The following is a 16,132-nucleotide window of genomic DNA, read 5'->3' on the forward strand; positions in this document are numbered from 1 at the left end:
GTTCTTTTTATTAGGCTACTGGGGCTTTATCATTCACAATGTATTTGAGGATGTGGTCATGAGCCACGACTACACTGCTCAAACATTTCACCCTCTGGAACCTTGTTCAAGTGAGGAGAGTGATTTATCAAAGGAGCATTTTGAAAAAAGAAACAGCATTGTAGTTTCCAAGTTATGGGTCTTAGCTAAAATTTGTAGCTTGGGTTGTGCATGTAGTTGTTCTCCTGCTCACCAAGCCATTTGTTCTGTGGTGTGCAGAGGTTTCATTACCATTCTAGGCAACATCATCAGTGCCATTTCTAATCGAAGCGTTGGTGTTCTGCTCCATTCCAAATTTATATGATCCTATAGTGTGGTGGGTCGTGGCACTTCTTAGTTCTGTTTTTCAGCAGTGGTCTGTATACAGGACCAATGTGCTGAGTGCTGTAGACACTACGTTGAACAAATAGGGAGGAAACTGACAACCAGGATACACAAACACCAGCTGGCAGGAAAAAAAAACAATGTTCACTTGTCTCGTTACAGACAGACAATGAAGGCCATCAGTTGGACTGAGACAAAGTGACTATACTGGGACAAGTGAACAACAGACATGTGAGGGAATTTCTGGAGGCCTGGTTCTCAACATTAGACTCCATTTACAAACACATAGATGCAGACCAATGCTTTGATTAGAGGTCGCACTGATGATCTTGCTTACAATGGCAACGAACGTCTGTGCACCACGGAACAACCAGTTAGGTGAACAAACGAACAACTGCATAAAATTATAGTTCATGCAGATAACAGTTCCTGTTAGAAAGCTGTGGTGAATGGGTATTTAGTTACACCCGAGGCCACCATCACTTAATATTAATAGATTGACTGAGTGTAATTCCTATCAAGCAAGTTTATCAAAGGGAAATCATTGAGAAAAATATCTTTTGTCCCAACAACAACAAAAGTTGCTGGAAAAGTTCAGCAGGTCTGGCAGCATCTGAGAAGGAAAAAAAAATGGACGTTCTGAGGAAGGGTCACTGGACCTGAAACATTAATTCTGTTTTTTTCCTTCAGAGATGCTGCCTGATCTGCTGAGCTTTTTTGGCAACTTTGTTTTTGTTTCTGATTTACAGGATCCGCAGTTCTTTTTGTTTTTATCTTTTGCTCCAATGCTTTTTGATATTTGTACTCGCTGAAAATTTAAGACCTAGTATCAGCCACACCTTTGCTTTAATGAGACTGGTCTTTGAAAGCCTACATAATGTATTGTTAAAAAAAATTCTTAGCAGATTACTGTGGTCTCGATTGTCTGTGTTCATACTTTCAGGCTGCTATCTGATGTACACCTATAAGAGTTCCCAGCTAGGCAGTTAAGGAGAGCACTGTGTGAAAATAAACTGAGGGGAATTTGATGATGGGAGGAAGAAGGAGGCATCATTGAACTGACTTTGCCTGAATTTCACTTTGTACTAAATGGTAATAATAGGAAGTTGAAAGTGTCTGTGGGGAATTCCATGTCTAATCATGGTAGTCAGTCCTGCTGCCTCTATCACTGGTGAGGATGTCAAGATCAGAGCGAGCTCCAGGAGTAACACAAATGCTCAACAAGTGAAGTCTGGACTTGAAGGGTGGGAATGAGAAGAAATAGAGTCATATAGCATGGATACAGGCGTTTCAGCCCAACTCGTACGTACTGACCAGGTTTCCCAAACTGAAGTAGTCCCATTTGCTGTGTTTGGGCCATAACCTCTAAGTCTTCCCTAAACAGTTTCTCCAGTCAATTCACAGAGAATGTAAATATGTTAAAGAACTAGTTAAATAACATTTATGTAAAAGTTAAATGAAACTTTCTGGGAGATGTACTGTAGTAGAATGAGAATTGATATAATGTGATTTTTATGACTACCATGATGCTACAGCAATATTAACAGTCATGTACAAGAGACTGTTAAGAGAGGATGGAATAATCTGTACTGATTAGAGCTAAACTAATGGAGTGTGTACATATTGTGTAAAATAATGTAAACATGAGAGTTTGTATACACCCACCAGCGTCATTCTTAGATAAGGGCAAACAGCTACAGGCCATGTATTACCAAGAAGAGACCAGGGTAGCAATCTTTGCGTCGTGCTGAATTAAACCCCCAGCCATAAGACCTATGGCAATACAAATGTAATACGCTCCCAGGTGAAGGCAGGTGCCTCGTGACCAGAGCTGGGAAAAAGACTAATGGGTCAAATGGGCAGTGGGAAAGATATAAAAGCTGGCAGTTTCAAGGCATTGAGATTAAGCTACTAAGAAGACATCAGGGTCGAGATCTCCGACTTCCCTCCAGAATGGGAGGAAGAATGAGAAAGCAGGACAACCTAGACCACACAGACCTCAGCCGCAAACTACATCAGAAAGACAGGGATGGGATCTTCTACACATTTTAGCATTAGAAGTCCACAAAATAAAAAAGGCCCTTCAGCTTATTGAGTTTGCACAGGTCAAAAACTAATACCAAACTATTCGAATCCCATTTTCTAGCACTTGATCCATAGCCTTGTCTACACTAGCATTGCAAGTACACATCTAAATACTTCTTAAAAGTTATACAGGTTTCTGCCTCTACCACCCTTGCGGGCAGTCCACAATTCATAATTAACAGTTCAAAATGTTGCTCTTAAATTCCAGTCTGTTACGTTTTGTTCCAACTCACTGATAAAATGTGTGGACTATTTTTAGGCAGCAGGGAATGCAAGGAGTCAGTTCTGTTATTTAAGCACTGCTTCTGCTCAATCTGAAGTTTTAAAACTATTCAGATGCAATGTGTACATGTTGTTTGATTCAACAGTAAGAGATAATCAACCGTACATTACATGATAGAATGAGAGATACGTTATGTTTCTATCTGTTCATGCACCAAAAATCAGCCTCCAGACAATACATTATTTATTACTCCCCATACATGCAGTGGCTAGATATATGTTCCAGCTGTTAAAACATCAATGAGCTCTTCTGTGGCCGGTGAATTGGTTTGTGTTACCAACACCTAATATTTCTTCAGATTTATTTAGTTTTGTCTATCGGGGAAAGTGACAAATTACTTTCCATGAATGTGATTTATCGTCTACACGTCATAGATGTTGGATTCATCACACAAATTCCATATTTCTGTTTAGCCAGAAATCCACGAATAATTTCATCATAAGTCTAACACATGAAATTCTAAAGACTAACATTGGAGTGATGGAAGGTCACTGCTGTGGTTACTGATGCATACATCAGAGCTTTGTACGATGCCATTTTATCCCTTCTGATCTGCTTTCCAGGATCTGGTACATGTCGCTTCAGCTACACTGATCCTGGTATCATCGTCTCCTACAGCAAGAACACCTCAGCTGATTGGATTATTCTGGAGAAAATTAGGTTTGTACAAATGAATGTTAATGGCAAGCAACTGAAAGAAGGGAGACGTGGTACTATACTGCCCACCATTAAGCTCTTGTCCCTAAGCCTTGATTTAATATGTGAGTAATCTGGAAATCCTTGCAGATGTTAAACATGTAATCACTAGCCAAGGGTCATGAATTGGTTCCTACAGCTAAGCTGCTGAGTTGAGAAGGTCCTTTGTAAGTTTAACTGCTGCTAATAATACACACAAACGCGTGAAAGGAAGGAAATGCTTGCATTATCTTGTTTGGTTGATTGGCTCTATCATAAAATTGAGAGCAATGTTTGAGAAATGTGTAATCACCCCTTTTCTGTGAGAAGAGAATGTGAACAGGATGAAAGACCAGGTGAAAGATAGCAAGAAAATTGCACAAAAAAGGCTTTTTTTTTAATAACAGGGCTCCATCTAACATCAGCACCGTTATCCACATAATCTATCTTCCTCAAGATGCGAAAGGTGAAAACATCAAATTTAAATGGAAGCAAGAGCAGCTCCATGGAAATGACGTCTATGAGGCTTGTTGGGCCCTGGATAACATATTGATCATCAATGCTGCACACAAGCAGATGCTTCTGGAAGATAATCTAGACCCAGTCGACACAGGCCATTGGCTTTTCTTTCCTGGAGCCACAGTAAAGGTTTGATCCAGTTAATTCCTTTGTCATAGTCACTTATTGTTTTGTACTTAGCTGTTTGCTGTGTCTTGATTCTAATTGATAAGCTCTATACCTCTGTAGAGCAGTCATACCCAGTGACTAATCAGTTAAAATATGACAGTCATTAAAAGTCATTTCTGTTGGAAGGGCACATTAATTTAAACCTGCTTGCAAATGACATTTAATGCCATTCTAAACAGAATTTGTGTTGCAATTATGTCTTGGTCCGTCTGGCTATCAAATATGTCCTTCCGTCTGGCTGGGTTGAATGACATCTTCTTAATTTAGGAAATTTATGATGTTCACTTGTTCTGAAATGAAGGTGTTGAGGGCAGATTCCTCTCCATCTGTCACCAGCCATTTGCAGTCTGCCATTTCCCAAACCCAATGCCTGAAATCCAACAGCAGTAATCCTAACTAAGCGTGAGGCCCAGCTGTCGGGAAATATCATCACAACAGTGAAGCCTCAGGGAGAAAATCCAGAACCTATTTTGATAATAATCTTTGATGTGCATCTAGCTGTGCAATAATAAATGTGACAGGAAACATTTCTTAAGACATGAAGGTGAGGTCATTTAGACTTGTATGTGAAGGGAAGCCTTGAAATGGGAATTGTTTTAGCTCCACCTAACAACCTGCTTGCATTGGAAACAAACCTCATGTTCTCTGCTCTCTGGTTATTTTCATTATTTTCTGCCGTCGGTGTTGACATTATTTGCTTTAGCAAAATGCAATTTAGAAGAATAAGAAACAATCCAATTGAAGCATGTAAATTATTTTCAGAGTCTGACAACATACATGCTAAGACTGGACTGTGTTAAAACTGCAGATGAGCTCTTTCATTTTAACCACTCGCATGCTTTTTTCCTACTTATTGGAGAGAATTAAAATCAATCTGCATATTATTAATTTTCACATACTTGAAACTCAGAATGACTAACAATTAGTAAATTTTCAAAACTGTTTAAATTCAGTGTTTTCTATGTTTTGTTTCAAGTCTTATTTATAACATATTTTATATTTTAACATATATTATGTTTTAAAGTTAAGTCAATGTATTTGATGTATTTTAGCATTCTGATATTTTACTTTTTCATTGTATGTTAAGTAAATAAGTATCAATAATGATGATTAATAGGAGTGCAGTGACCTGCTTTAGGTAGCATTGTCTAGTAGCTGGATACAGTGCAATCAAATTAATTTAAAGTCCTGTTTATGAATGAGAGCTGGATTTATTTCTGGTTAAGAAGAGATTGTAAAATGAAGTCTGGGTTGCAATAGGAATGCTAGAATTGGCTACATCATTCCCTGATTAGGAAAAGGGAAAAAATTAGCCTGCATCACTGTTTTTGATCGGTGTCCAGTGACCACCAGCTGGAAGTGAATGTGTGAACATCTGGTGACTAACTAGATTAGGCTCAGTTGTGGTTCCTCTTACAGTTGAATAGGCTGCTGACACTCACTCTCAGGTTCCCACGTGCGGATTGGACACTGGGGCAAAGTGGAGAAGACGTTCTGATACCTGTAGCAGGCCCATGGTAAATAAGATCCTTCAGGAAAGACAAGGGATGGTTGATTGTAAGAGGAAGTAAAGTTCAGTTTCCCAGTTACTAACAAAACTTAACTTAAAATTCAAAAATACGCTGCATATGTTTATTTCCAAGAACATTCAAACCATTAACAACATTATAATGAGTTTAGAATAGTTTACAATTAATTAATCTACGTTCAATGTGCACATCTTATCTCCCCATTTTAAAGTTGGTTCAGATTTTCAGGCCATAACAATTCATTTGAGGTTATAATTTTGCACTGGATTTAGTTCAGCGCCACACAAGTGCAGAAAGATGAAACACTTCGCTCTTTTGACATTATTTATTTTCCACCAATTGTTACTTCTTAGCCATATCTTCTGAGAAATGTTTACCTTACTAAGCACTGACATGTGAAAATTAAAGTAGAGAGATATACAACGTAGTACTTCAAAATACTTCAATATACTTTTACATGTTTGTTACAACAGTTACATGCACACCATACCCGGGTTACCTGACACATTCATCCAATCTAATTCAACTGGTTTCCATTGTTTTGACCTGGATAAAGCGTTCCTGACTGTGGAAGGGAGAAGTTGGCATTATGTCGACATAAAGGAATCAATCCCCCCACATATCTATTGCAACAGGCATTGTAATCCTCTGTAAAGTACTGTGAATTAGAACTGTGTGTTTCAGCCACACATTTGTTTTCTGTAACTTCCCCTACCAGCAAGTAAAATAACAGGCAGAAACAAAGCAGACTAGCCCTTAACTTAATTCATTTTTACTCTATCTGCTGACACAATTTTCTGCCTTTACTTTCACTCCTAATAGCAATGACTGCTGGATGCTACAATCCTGGAGATACCAAGAGCTTGAATGACCCTCATAAGCCTGGTTTCATAAAACACTGGTAAAATACAAACACAACCCTCAGTGCTGTGTTGTATTTAAGATGAAATGACCTATCATGATGAATGGCATATTGCATGATATCAATCTCAATTCTTACTCAATATTTGCTGTTTACATACTTCAGTGTGAATACTGTAGAATTTAATTTGTGAAAATGAAGTAGAAATGAATAGACATTTTCATTTCCTACCTGAGATTTTAAAACATAGATGCTTCAAAGGGTACACAAAATGAATATTGTCCAACATGGGATTAAGCTTGCGTAAACCATGAAATTACAACAGCAGATTTCGTGTGCTTCATTCTAAATAGGAAATAAAATATCCATAGATGTCAATACTTTAATGTTTTCATATCTAAATAGGAAACATTTTATTTTCATTCAGGAATAATCTTCCTCAAGAATTTTCAGTTTAAATACCTGCAATTCATCTCCTTTTCAACCTCCTGATTCATCATTTGTAACCTGGTCACTGACGTGAGTTGCAAAATCCCAGTTATCAATTTTCCATGGAACATCTGAATGACCCTTAATATTGAAGATGGGCCACAATTGAAACATGACAAATAGCCCAAATTGTAACTCCGACATTCCAAGTCTGATTATTGCCCTGAAACTGAAGTCTTACACCGAGATATTCAGTCCTGTCCCTATTCACACAGCATTAGTTGAAGCTGTTGAATGGATTGCTAACTTTGACATCAACTAAAACTGCTTCTTTGGCCTTTTGAAGAAATAATATCCTTTTCCTGAACTCTACTCAGGTCAAGTCAAATCAGCCAATCCTGCTGAAGGGTTTTGGCCCAAAATGTTCTCTCGCTCCCCAGTCCAAAACAATTCCTCCTCGGATGCTGTCAGACTGGCTGTGTTCTTCCAGCTCCACATTTATTGACTGTCTCTTCCAGCATCCACAGTCCTTACTGTCTTCAAGTTGATGAAAACTAAACTGCAAAGTCCAAGAATGCCCACCTTGAGGAAGTTTACCTCCTCCCTCCAAAGAGAGCTTAGTGAGTCTCTCTCCCACTGTAGCCCTCTGGTTATCTCCTCTGCCCTGAAGCTCTTCGACCACGTTCTGAAGCAATCCTGCTACCACAGCCATTTCTCCTTCCTCAGCACCTGTTACTCACCTATCCCCTCCACCCTTCCCACTGACAAACCCTATCTATCTCCATCTCACCTATCCTCACCCCCAGCTCTACCCCCTCCCTCTATTTATTTTTGGGCTCTCCTCCCCCTCCCAAGTCCTGACGAAGAATTTTGGCGCAAAACATTTGCTCCTCAGCTGCTGTCTGACCAACTGTGTATTTCCAGCTCCACATTTACTGACTCCAGCTTCCAGCATCTGCAGTCTTACTGTCACCATGCATTTGTTGATGCACTGGAGGGTGTCTATTAGCAGTGATATCTCATAAAGATATTTTTAAAATAAAATGCAAAATACCCAGAAGTGAAAAGAAATAATGATATGGTATGTGGTGTAATAAAAATAATGTGTTAAACAAGATGGGGCTTTTGCTTTAATTTTTGAAAGTCAGCATAATATTGCATGGTCGGAAATAATCGGAGGAGAATATTCACAATTAACAATCATCATCGGATCATTGGTGTCAGTCAACATATCGTTTATTGCTTCCTAATTCAGTACATGCTCTCTTAGCAATCTAACATAGTTCAATTTATGTCACAATGACTGCCCCTAAAATAGACATATCTTAATTGTTTTGGAGTTTCAGCAATTATGTATCATCATCAGTTTTTTGAGCCTGAGTCTCAATCATCAATTTCTGGTGATGTAGTTGTAGTATCATTGACCCAGTAATGGAGAGACCAGTTTATTCCTGTTGTGAAATACGTTCAGTTCCCACCCAGGGCAGCTGGTCGAAGTTAAATTCCATTTAAAAAAAAGTGACCACGAAACTATCTGATTTGTTAATGTTATTTAAGGAAGGAAATCTGACTTCCTTACCCAGTTTGGCCTAAATGTGATTCCAGACCCTCAGCGATGTTGACTTTTAGCTGCCCATGAATAGGCCAAACAAACTATTCAGTTCAAAGGCAAGTAGGGGTGGGCAATAAATGCTGGCCTTACTAACAATATCGACATCGCATGAAAGAATGAAGAAAAAAATAACCATTTATTGGATAAATTTATTGGAAAAAGTTCTGAGATAATACAAGTTATCATTTCGAGAGATACAGGTTAATCAAGGTTGTCAGTATCGTCAAGTTAAGGGAAGTTTGTATCTAACTAGATTGATTGAATTTTGGGAGGAAAAAAACAAAGAGGGCACAGTGTTTAATGGATATGAATAAGGTCACACGTGTCAAAATGGTCAGTAAATGAAGAATCCAAGCAAAAATGGCAAGTTGGATCCAAAACTGGCTCAATGACAGATAGCAAGAGGTAATGGTCAATGGATGATTTTGTGATTGGAAGGCTGATTCCAGTGAGGTTCCCTAGTCTTATTACTGCATCCCTCATTGTTAATAATCAATATTAATGTTTTAAATTTACATAAAGGGGGCACGATCAAGAAGTTTGCACATAACATGAAAATTGGCCACATGATTGATGGTGAGAGGTTAGCTCTCGACTCCACGCATATATTTGGGCAGAAAAGAGTCAAATGGAATTCTTTCTGGAGAAGTGAGGTAATGAATTTTGGGGAAGGCGAAGTCGTTACCCCACCTTGTGATCATGAAGCCCAATGTAGTACCTGTATGATGACCAGTAGACCCCATCGTAATCCTTTAAACTATCCCTGCCCCTTTCGTGCCCGATGTTTTTAAAAAAAACAGTAGTATCTCAAAATGGCAGTGGCCTCTCTGCCACATACAAACGACTGATTGGGGTACTCTGCTCATTCATGTTCCCAAAATGAAAATTGACTCCACTGAGGCTGTGTTAGCTAAGTGATGAACTTTAAAAAATTAGATCTAGCTGATTTTGGTTTGCAATTGATTTGGGATTTAAAAAAACAAGTCAGACATAATTAATTAAGTTTTGTTAGCATTTCGGACAAGCTCCAGAGAATTGAAACTTCATGTAATTTAACTCGTGTACATTCCCAAGTAGTTAGACACTTCTCATGATAAAAATGAAATTTAAGTAATTCCATTCAGTTATAGTATGAACACAGAGCAAATACAATTAAAATTGAATTGTGATGAATCAGCATGTAAGGCATCCAAGAAGGATTTGACATTTTACAGGTGCTAATTCTTCCTTTTAGCAGTTTGGGATTGATTCTGGATATAAAAGTAGAAGCATATTTTATTCCCCAGGGCTGACATCTGCACAAAAATAACTTCTTTATGTATTGTTCAAGATTGTTTATTTTAAATCAGAAGCCGGCTGTGGCACAGATATTTAAGTAAAACAAAACGCTAATGCAATGATAAGCTCAGTTCCAACTTCACGCTGACTCCAAGATATTTAGACTTTGCTTGGAATTTAAATGCAGCAGTAAGAAATTAATCATATATTAATCTATCGGAATCAGATTGTTGGAGTATGCTGACACAAGACACCACTAGCCGAATCTTAGGGATTTTTGGCTAAGTCTAAATTGCATTGTGTTTTGTTAAGGCTTCTATCACTGTGAGGCAGGTTCTCTCACTGTATCTGACCATAAGATGTAGGAGCAAAGGTAGGCCACTCTGCCCATTGAGTCGGTTCTGCCATTCAGTGAGATCATGGCTGATCTCTTAAACAACAACTCCAATTTACTGCCGTTGCCCTATAATGTTTGGTTTTCTTACCCATTAAAGATCTTTCGTCTCAGCCTTGAATATACCTAATGACTCAGCTTTGACAGCCCTCTGTGGTAAAGAAGTCCACAGATTGACACTATGAGGGAAAAAAAAGTTCTTCCTCATCTCTGTCCTAAACGTGCAACCCCTTACTGTGAGATTATGCCCTCTGGTCCTAGACTCTCCCACAAGGAGAAATAACCTTTCTGCATCTACCCTGTCAAGTCCTCTAAGAATCTTATATATTCCAATGACTGCAGGCCCAATCAACCCAACTATCCTTGTAAGACAGTCCCTCCATACCTGGTATCAGCATAGTGAATGTACTCTGGACAGCCTCCGATGCCAACGTATCTTTCCTTAGATAAGGGGCTAAAGACTGTTCAAAGTATTCTGGCTATATTCTCACTAGTGCCTTGTGTAGCTTTAGCAGAACCTCTGCATCTATACTCCATCCCTATTGAAGTAAAATCCAACATTCTATTTGAATTCCCTATTATCCACTGAATTTGGATGCTGCCTTTTTGTGATTCATGGATTAAGACTCCCAAATTCCTCTGTTCCATAGATATCTGCTGTCTTTCTCTATTTAAATAATTTTCAGCTCCCAAATCTTCACATTTCCCTATACTATATTCCATTTGCTAAGTTCTTGCCCATCCTCTCAACCTGCCTATATCCCTCATCTGAGTTTGTGTTATCATCTCCACTTGCTTTCCCATCTATTGTGTCACCTGCAAACTTCTTTATAGTACATGCCATTTCCTCATTCAAATCATTAACGTATATTGTAAATAATTGTTGCCCCAGCACTGATTCCAGTAGCACTCTGCTAGTTACAGGTTGCCATCCTGAAAATGTCCCCCTCATTCCAATTGTCTGTTAGTTCGACAATCCTCTGCTATACGCAACCTCCAACCCCATGGATTCGTGTCTTATTAAGTAGCCTAATGTGTGGCACCTTATCAAACACCTTCTGAAAATCTAAATATATTACATCCAATGCCTCCCTGTTATCCTCCATTTTACCTCCCTGAAAGAATTCTAGTAAATTTCTCAGGTATGATTCTTCTTACCTGAAATCAAGCTGACTCTGCTTGATCATATTATGTATTTCTAAATGTTCTGCTATTACATCCTCTATAACAGACAATAAGATTTTCCTAATAACAGACATTAAGCTACCTGGCTAACAGGAACCCTTTTTTTCTGTTTCCCTTTTAAAATAAATGGGTTATATTGGCAGTTTTCTAAACCTCTTCTACTTCTCCAGAATCTAAGGACTCCAGGAAAATTATCACCGTGCACCCATTATCTCTGCAACAAACTTGCCTCATTTATTAACTACCTCTTGCATAATGTCTCAAGTTCAATTTCTGCCCCATTTTTCCACACACCTTTCCCAAACAACTCGCCACTTGGTGGATATCCATCAAAACACCATCAATACTTGTGCCCACACATTATTTGAAAGTCCGTTGTGCACCTGGACAGGCACTGTGAGTCCAGAGCTGCCCTGCACACTTGTTGACATATGCCCGAACGTGGCAGATGGGGGAAAGTCAGCACTATGCTCTTTGACCAGGGACTTGGAAGCCATGCTGGATAGCGTGATGCCATTGTGGTGCTCCCTCCACCCCAAAGGACCAGCAGTCATGAACACCAGACCGTACCAACTTGGTCTGCAGTTGCCACCCAGATTGGAGGAATGTTCCGCACTGTAGAAAGAAGACCTTCTCCCCTCTTCCAGAGTAAGTGTCACTATCTCCTGTCTAATACCTCACCCTCACTCTGCAACTGTATCAATCTCCCACCATGCATTTATCATTTTCACCATTGCCTGCAAGATCTTCCTCACTTGCTCTTATTTATTCATTCACGGGATGAGGGCGTCACTGACTAGGCTGCAATTATTGCCCATCCCTAATTGCCCAGGGGGCAATTAAGAGTCAACCATATTGCTGTGGGTCCGGAGTCACATATAGGCCAGATCAAGTTAGTCTCATGACAGTTTCCATCCCTAAAGGACATTAGTGAACCAGGTGGGTTTTTCTAATAATTAATAATGGTTTCATATTCATCATTAGGGTTTTAATTCCAGAGTGTTTTCCAAATCAAATCCACCATCTGCCTTGTGGGATTTGAACTTGAGACCTCAGAACATTTTTCTTCACAGATGCTACTGGACCTGCTGAGCTTTTCCAGCAACTTCTGTTTTTGTCCCCAGACCATTGCTTGGGTCTCTGTCTTAACAGATAATACCACTAGGCCATTGCCTCCCCATTACACATTCCAATGCCAACAGCAGTAACCCTGCATGACCTGAGCGCCACCGACTCACTTGCTTGAAACACCTCCTCATCTGCACCACAGTAATAACTGTGTCACCAACTTTCAGCTCTCATGATACATCCATCTCTCACACTCCATGAAGAAAGCAGCTCACAATAGGGCAGAAAGCGTCAAGACAGGCGATGAGCTGCCTGTTATTTGGCTCCTCATGCCTCATGAGGTGGGGACCCTGATTCTGACTGCCCTGAACAGGGCCTGGACTGCTATTTGAATTTGCCCTTGACTTACTGTACCAGGAACCTGTGAACAAAGGCTAATCCCCTCGATTTGACTGAGGCATGCTGCCAACTATGACAAGCTTCTTGATTTTGTGTCCACTGTGAATGCTACTGTAATCTGGCAGTACTGTGAGCCTGGAGTCACTGACTGGGGTGGCAAAGCAAAAAACCAAAGCAAGGTGGGGATGCTGTGACCATCCAGGTAGGTTCAGAGTGAGTGAGAGCTAGGAAAGCTAACAATGAGCCCATGGATCAATGTGATACCCACTGACAGAGACACCCTCTGTGGGGAATGACTGACAGTGCTCCTCATGGAATTGGCAGGCATTCAATACCAGTTCTCCTACTGTTGGACAAGATCCTGGTCAATCTGATAAAAGCCCAGCCATTATCTCTCACCCATTCATCGAGGAGTGATGCTTATAAAAATAAGAAAGAATGTCCTATCATTTTTATTTGTATCTTTTACTTATTAACCAATGCTGATTTATTTCAAATTATGTTTCATTCACCTTTGTCATCTTCACTTTCTCACTCACCTACTTCTCTTATTTCTTTCATTATCATAAAGAATTTTTGCTTTGTTTCACATTCCTTTTCCTCCTTTTTATTTAGTTTCACTATCCATCTTTGTTCCAGTCTTGATGACTTTGCTAAGATATTAATTTGTTTTCATTATTTGCATTGTCTGGTTATATTTTCATGATTAATTTTTAATTTTATTTTTCATTCTTTCTTTAGTTTGATGATCCTTATGATCCTTATGATACTTGTCCTTATTTTTCTCTCTTGTCTGTGAGTATTGTCATTCATCACCTGTACTATGCTCAGAATTTCTCAGTGCTGATTTTCCCTGTCTCCAAAGCTGTCACTTCAATTAGGCATCAATAGAATAAATAAGTTACCCCAATGTAAATAATGTGAAGTAATATTTTGGTGTTATTTTTGTTAATTCTTGAGGCATTCTACAATAGTTTTGTTTTACTGCTTATCTTCCTGAGCTCCCAGCTCTGTCCATCTCTATTATCTACTCTCCCCTGTGACCTTTGTTCTACCTTTTCTGTCTCTGTGATCGCAGGATGGATATGGATGAGGATACTTAAGCTCTCCCTGGTTCATCCATCCAGAAATAACCTATAGTCCCCTATACAGCAGCCAGCACTTTTTAAAAAATGATTGCAAGGTTTTGCCATTATCCATGATTATACCTGAGAGTCTGTCTTGTGTCTTCGTCCCTTTTGTGCAGATAGGAAATTGTCAGCATCTGTTCTAAGTTTCATTATTTTATACTCTGCTGTTTAAGTCCTGCTGCTTATTTTGTAGTAATCTTCTGGATCTGCCTCTTCCATGTTACTAATGCACCGAGGAGGACCTCATATTCATTCCTTTCCAAAGCTAAAAAGTCTGTTTCTCAACATGTTTCTTCAAATTTTGGCAGTAGGAATCAGTATCCTGGTGGGTTTCTGCACCACTTTGAAGGATTTGATATATTTCTTGGATGAAACTTTAAAGTGAGTTAAAAAGGAATTTAAAGATTTTTTTGCATTTCACTAACCTCCAACTGCTGCCATTTATCTTCAAACTCTTCGATATGTTAATTCGATCCATGTCTTCTCTCTTTGTGTTGAACAATTGTCATAACTTTGAGGTCATGAGTTAGTTCGTACAAGTTAACAGATTCATACCTCTGTTGGTATTGTATTTCAACACTATCCTCTGGATTTCTCGGTGTCCTTCTAGGACTAACTCACCTCCGAGCTTTTTGTCTAAATTTGAAATATGTTAGAAATAATTATTTCACTAGTACAAGATGGCCATGCTATTTTGTTTTAATATACAAGTTAGTCTAAATTATTGCAAGCTGTTAGATAGACAGATGGATAGGTGTGGTCAGTAGTGAACCCTTTCCAATCTGTCAGAACGTAAGCCATATATTTGTTTTACTGTCCTTTTAAATATTATCTTGTTCACCATTGTATTCAATCTGCTGGAACTCATTTCACCCCTGACCATGTTCTTAAAAGTCATCAGACGGAAATGATCTATTATTCATATGGCTCCAGGATAGATTGAAGAGAGATATTCCGGAGGTGAAAGCAGCGCCTCACACACTACATCTGCTATTCCACAAACATTGTGTGAGCACTGTGAGGTTTTCTGTTCAAGGAAAGATGTACCCTTTCTATTGATGCACCATTTCAGGTGTAAGATGTACAGGAGTAATTCAGATTTACCAATTACCAAAGTTAGAAATATCATTTGACGAATGTTTCAAATGAGCAGGAAGCAAAATGACTGAACTTACATATTAAATAGATTGTTACCTTAACAGTTTAGTAATGTGCTTCACTGATTTGCATTGCTATATGATTAAATTCTTAATAACATGAGGCATCTGGCCGCAGAATTTTTCCTGTTTAACCAAGCTGAGAGCTTAGTAATTATTTCAAACTATTGATGATGCACAGATTTAACAGTAAAATTATTTAATTAGTTCAGTTTCTAAGTTAACTTCTTAATCTTACAGAACATAAAACATAGGACATAGAATAGCACAGCACAGAAACAGGCCCTTCACCCTACCATGTCAGTGCCTATCATGATGCCATTTTAAACTAATCCACCTGCCGGAACATGGTCTACATTCCTCTATTCCCTGCCCATTCATGTGTCTGGCTACATTCTTCTGTTCTCTGTCCAAAGGCAAGTCCGTTCCACTGCATCATATTATCCACTACAGATACAGTGAGGGAGCAAGTCCTGAATACACTCCAACTTGATCCTCATGATCAAATCCTATCATCTACCTAATCCATATTGGTGGTCTGGCCAAGTAAGCTGCAAAAGGCTTCAAGAGAGCATAATCAGATTAACAGAATGGGAAAACAAGTGGAAGGGATAATTTAATGTGGAGCAGTCTGTGACAATATGTTATGGAAGGAAAATCAAATGTGCAGAAATGGAAGGATACTGAAGGGTGTGGCTGAACAGAGTCCCGGGGAATCCAATATATAATTCCTTGAAAGTAGAAAGCAGCTGTATAAATCCATAGCAAAGCCCAAAAGAATTGATGCTACGCGCAGAGGTTTAAAGCATAAGACCAAATTGGCCCAGTAGCATTTCAAAGGCCTTAGATAATACAAACTATGCATTGTCTTCTAGACACATCACAATATGAAAGAGCTATTAAAGCCGTAGATTAGTTTGGATTGAGGATAGTGACATACAAGTTAGAAACTTGAAATTACTGAAGTCAACAAAAAAGTTGTTGTTAAAATGATTG

At 38.9% G+C, this 16,132-nt stretch overlaps 1 protein-coding gene across 1 annotated transcript in view; it reads left to right on the forward strand.

Annotated features, from left to right (window-relative positions):
* Nucleotides 1-16,132, forward strand: part of reln (reelin) — a 363,171-nt gene that overhangs the window by 154,338 nt on the left and 192,701 nt on the right. Inside the window, exons 10-11 of the mRNA XM_048553828.2 lie at nt 3,295-3,391; nt 3,814-4,054. Of these exons, the coding sequence (XP_048409785.2) occupies nt 3,295-3,391; nt 3,814-4,054 (338 nt within the window). The remainder of the gene's footprint in view (nt 1-3,294; nt 3,392-3,813; nt 4,055-16,132) is intronic.

Source organism: Stegostoma tigrinum, chromosome 25 (assembly GCF_030684315.1).
Source record: "Stegostoma tigrinum isolate sSteTig4 chromosome 25, sSteTig4.hap1, whole genome shotgun sequence".
NCBI classification, from domain to species: domain Eukaryota; kingdom Metazoa; phylum Chordata; class Chondrichthyes; order Orectolobiformes; family Stegostomatidae; genus Stegostoma; species Stegostoma tigrinum.